The sequence below is a fragment of the Prunus avium genome, chromosome 1 (genome assembly GCF_965620075.1).
Source record: "Prunus avium chromosome 1, drPruAviu1.hap1.1, whole genome shotgun sequence".
NCBI lineage: Eukaryota > Viridiplantae > Streptophyta > Magnoliopsida > Rosales > Rosaceae > Prunus > Prunus avium.
The window spans coordinates 35,778,133-35,783,264 of record NC_142284.1 but is presented as its reverse complement, the minus strand read 5'-3'; the positions used below and the strand labels follow the sequence as shown (position 1 = coordinate 35,783,264).

Below are 5,132 nucleotides of genomic sequence, written 5' to 3'. Positions count from 1 at the left end.
CGGTTATTCTAGATCCTAGATACAAGATGGAATATGTGACATTTTGCTTGGGTGACTTGATTTCCGATGAAAGTGGGGTTAATGACATGTCATTGGAGATCAAGACACTATTACATTCTTTGTATGATTATTATAGAAAGCAAAATCCAGCTGCTGCCCAAGTATTTCATGGTAATGTAGAAGGTGAAGGATCATCGGTTTTGAACAATGATGTTACTAAGTCATCAAGGTTACAAAAGTTTTTGAAGTCAAGGAAAGATAAGGATGTTGTTGAGATAAGAAATGAGATTGATAAATACTTATTAGAACCTCCCGTGAATCTTACCAATGATGAGTTCAAATTACTTGATTGGTGGAAGGAGAATGCTCCAAAATATCCAATACTTTCCAATGTTGCGAAAGATGTATTTGCTGTCCAATCATCAACTGTGGCTTCGGAATGTTCTTTTAGCACGGGAAAGAGAGTTGTAGATCCCTTTAGGAGTTCGTTAACTCCAAAAACCGTGGAGGCATTGATTTGTTGTAGTGATTGGTTAAGGGTGGAGGAGTTTAGCTACTACAAAGAACCCGCAATGGATGAGTTAGATTTCTACCAAGCTTTGGAAAAAGTGGAAAAAGGTTTTCTTTCTTTTCTACATTAATCAAAATTTATAGTTTCTTTATGTCTTATTAATTCATATATTTATTAACTATTTTTTTTCCTTTATGCAGAGGTGCTGATTTGATATGATATGAGGAGTATGAAACTCATGGAATTTTATTTCTATATGTAATGGAAATTTATTTGTTTTGATTTGATTTTCTATTATGGTTTGTAATAATTTATGTGAATTTGGACTTGTGATGGATGATGATTTTCTTAGGTTTTTAACTTTGCAAGTATGCAAATTGTGATTGAGATTACTCTCACAATTTGCTTGGTATGTAATATATATTTATGTGAATTTGGACTTGTGATGGATGATGATTTTCTTAGGTTTTTAACTTTGCAAGTATGCAAATTGTGATTGAGATTACTCTCACAATTTGCTTGGTCTGTAATATATATTTCTGTGAATTTGGACATGTGATGGATGATGATTTTCAGGTTTTTATTTGTATTAGAATGATATGTGCTAAAATTATGCAGAAGTACAGAATCTGGAAAATATATAGAAGTCCTAAACTTGAATGGGCCTGGAAATCTGACCCAAAAAAAATGGGATGAGAAATTTTTTAAAAAAAAACCACCTTCAGTTGTTGGTCTTTTTGGGCCTCGGCAGAAACCTCCACCGACCCGACCCGACCCGACTTATTCGGGTTTCAAATTCATTCGAAATTGGGCCTAAAATTGAGGTGTACGGTTTGTCCATTGGGCCTGCCGACATGACCTGGTTCGGTGACCGGTTTGGGCCTAAACCCGACCCGACCCGACCCGTGTTCACCCCTAGTTTCAACCTCTGTTCAGATTTTAGCGCATAACTTTCAAACAGCTGGTCCGATTTCAACGTGCTTTATATGGTTAGATTCAGCACGAACAAACAAAGAATGCAGCGCGGACCAAATTATCATAACAGTTACCAATTAAAACAATTTTAAGCAAAACTAAACCCTACGTTTTTAGACATTAAAAATTTGCAAAAGACAAGAACAAGCAATAAAGCTAAATCATTCCCCCCCAAACTTAAATGAAACATTGTCCTCAATGTAAAAAGAATCAAAATGCATGCAATGAATCAAGTAAAGGGAAAAAAATTAAAACAAGAAAATAAAGAGTAAATAGTAAGGGTTAGAGCTCCCCGGGCATATAATCTTGAGTAGGAAGTGCTGCAAACACCAAGATCCTCTCATCATCATCATCATGCATCCAAAACACGGGTTGCCTACCAAGAAGCGCTAAATTTAAAGTCTTCAGCCAAACTCAACGATCTTCACATATCGGGGGGATCATCGAGGTACATCACCTCAATGGTCTTGGTTTGTGCCGTCAAAGTATCATTATTCTCTATAGGATGTGTGCGGCTCAATTCAATGAATGTCTTCTCTATAATTTGATCCAAAACTTTGACTTGAAAACAATCATAAGGATCCAAGGGTCTTTTCAAACCTTCAAAGACTTGAAAATTTATAGTAATATCTTGCACATTCATGGTCAGTAAATCGAATTTAACATCAATTTTCGTACCTGCAGTAGCCATGAAGGGTCTACCAAGGATGAGAAGGAGTTCACGACCTGAAATTTCAACTTCCTCCATATCCAAGACGACGAAGTCAGCAGGGAGGATAAGTTGATCAACATGGATAAGTACATCTTCAACAATGCCTCTTGGGTACTTCACAGAACAATCCGCGAATTGCAAAGAGATTGAGACATACTTTAGTTCCCCCAATCCAAGTTGTTCATATACAGAGTAGGGCATTAAGTTCACACTTGCTCCCAAATCAAGCAATGCTTTGTCAATTTTTTTTTTTTTTTTTTCCAATGGTGCACGAGATTGTAAAGCTTTCAAGATCCTGAAGCTTGGGTGGCAACTTTCTTTGAAACATCACGCTCACGTTTTCCGATAACATCACTTGTTCATGCTCTTCAAACCTCCTTTTGTTGGTGCAAATATCCTTTAAAAACTTTGCATATGAAGGGATTTGTTTGATTGCGTCTAGTAAATGAATATTAATTTGCACCTTCTTAAATTGCTTCATAATGTCTCCCTTATTTTTCTATTTTCTGGCATGTTTGTCATGTTGAGGGAAAGGAAAAGGACCGTGAGTTGCTGTGTTTGGAGTATGAGGGACATGCTGCAAAGATTCGATAACTTTGTCAACAAGAGTGACGTCACTTTTAGATTTCAAAGAGCCCCCAAATTTCTTGTCAAATTGTTGCCTTGTTTCTGTCATGCCTTTCTCTTCCTCTTTATCATCGATCTCTGGATTTCCAATCTTATTATCAATCACTTTTCCACTTCTCAAAGTGGTAATAGCTTGAACCTGCTCATGATTCCTAGGATTGGCTTCTGTTTGGCTTGGAAATTGACCTTGTGCTCTCTCCAATCTATTCAAAGTAATGGCTATTTGTCCCAATTGAACCTCAAATTTGGATTAACTCTTTTCCAACACTGATTGACTTTGTTTAAGTGATGCAACCTCTTGTTCATATCTTTCTGATTTCTTCAGCAGTTGAGATAGCATCTCCTTGATTGAAGGATCTTCGTGTTGTGGTGGAGGAGCTTGATAGGGCTGTTGGTATGACCCTAATGAATTTGTGGGTCCCATTGTATTCTGTGAATTGTTCCAAGAGAAGTTTGGGTGTTGTCTCCACCCTGGGTTGTATGTATTGGAATAAGGATCATTCCGGGTCCTTCCATTGAACGCATTGACCTCTTGCACATCTTCTAAGGTAGGATTTGATGGGCAATTTGTAGTGTCGTGGGCCATGCTAGCACATAAATTACATGGTTGTGCAGTTACTCTCTTTACCAGTGGCGTGAGAAGTTGTGTGAGAGCTACAACTTGTGCTTCTAAACCCGTGCTTGCACTAACTTCATAGATGCCTCCTTTCTGTGTTAATGATGGAGGTATAACTCTGGAATCTTTTGTAGGAATGTCCCAATGCTCAGAGTTCTCACAAATTGTTTCAAATGCACTTATAGCTTCATCTGCAGTCTTATCCATTAAGCTTCCACCAACTGCTGAATCTACCATGCTCCTGCTTTGTGGGTTCAACCCTCTATAAAAGTAGTGAACTTTTTGCCATATGTCGAAACCATGATGAGGGCGTTGAAGAAACAAATCCTTATATCGTTCTCAACATTCATGAAATTGTTCACGCTCTTGTTGATGAAAACTCATAATATTTGCGATCAAAGCAATGGTTTTACGAGCATGGACAAATTTTGGAAAGAAATTTCTTAGATAAATCAGTCCAAGAATTTATGGATGCTTCTGGAAGAGAGTCTAACTAGTTTGTCGCTTTATCCCTTAGAGAGAATGGGAAGAATTGGAGTCGAATTTGCTCTTCACTGACACCACCATAATTGAATGTGGAGCATATGGTGAAGAATGTCTTGAGATGATGGTAGGGATTTTCCTCCTCCTTCCCATGATAACTAGGTAGAAGTTGGATAGTTGTTGGGCGAATTTCAAAACGTTGTGTGATTGGAGTCAAGACGATGCACGACGGTGCGTTGTACTCTGCTAGTGCATTGTTCTCTACTAGTGCAGTGTAATCTCTTAAAAGCCTTGGTTGTGGTGGTGGGTTATCTCCACCATTGTTGACTAGATTAGCCATGGTTGGTCTTGGTGAAAAATGCTCCCTTCGATGTTTTCGTACCGTACGCTCAAGTTCTTGATCAATGGGAATTAACTCCAACTTGAGAGAACGCCTCCCCTACATACAATTTTCAGAAATTAGGTTTTTGTACCTGCAACAATGGCAAAGAGTTGTTTAAATAAGAGAATAATAATTGGGGAAGGAAATAAACAAAACCCAAATTCAATTGGAAAGAAAACAGAAATTTAAGCTTGGGTTGGAGTGGGAGATGATTCCCAATTAAGAAGGAAGAACGTCTTGATGTTGGTGGATTTGGAATTCAATTGCAAACGGAATGGTTGTGGCTGATGTTGAAGTGCGTGACTTTCCTTTTGTTGGCTTGGCAGCGTAAAGGAATTCTCTTCTTCAAGTTTGGTTGGCTGCGTGTTTTCTCTTGGCTTTGCTCTATTCTTCAGGTTTGGTTGGCTAAGTGTGGTGTCAATGCTTGAAGTAGCTGGAAGACAAAAACTTGGTATGTCCTTGCAAGTGCACAAGAATGATGTAGTATAGCGTTTGACAAGTCCAAGTATCGTTCCCACAAGGATTCCAAATCAATCTAATATTCAAATACCTAAATTAAATCTAACTGATACGCAAGTGAATTTGTAGAGATTGTTGTTGTGAAAGTTTACAAAACAAACAAGAAATTAATAAAAACAATTGAGAATAAAAAGGTTGAATTTTAAGGTTGAAAAACAATGTTGAAGGTCTAGGGTTTTGGAATCAACCACAAGCAATCCAAGTTAGATTTCAATGCAGATTCTTTCGATTCTTTAGATGATAATTCCCGTATCTAAGTCCTTTTCAAGCACTCAGACCATAGTTTTCCTTAAGTGTAAGATTCTTT

The 5,132-nt window shown here is 37.7% G+C and overlaps 1 protein-coding gene across 1 annotated transcript; it reads right to left on the bottom strand.

Annotated features, from left to right (window-relative positions):
* Nucleotides 1-1,910: 1,910 nt before the first annotated feature.
* On the bottom strand, nucleotides 1,911-2,399 carry LOC148297737 (uncharacterized). Its single transcript, XM_088248036.1, has one exon. The coding sequence runs from the start codon at nucleotides 2,397-2,399 to the stop codon at nucleotides 1,911-1,913; it is 489 nt and encodes a 162-aa protein (XP_088104162.1).
* Between the last annotated feature and the right edge of the window lie 2,733 nt (nucleotides 2,400-5,132).

Coding starts and splice junctions, on each gene's coding strand:
- LOC148297737 (XM_088248036.1), bottom strand. CDS start 2,399: ATGCCCTACTCTGTATATGAACAACTTGGATTGGGGGAACTAAAGTAT.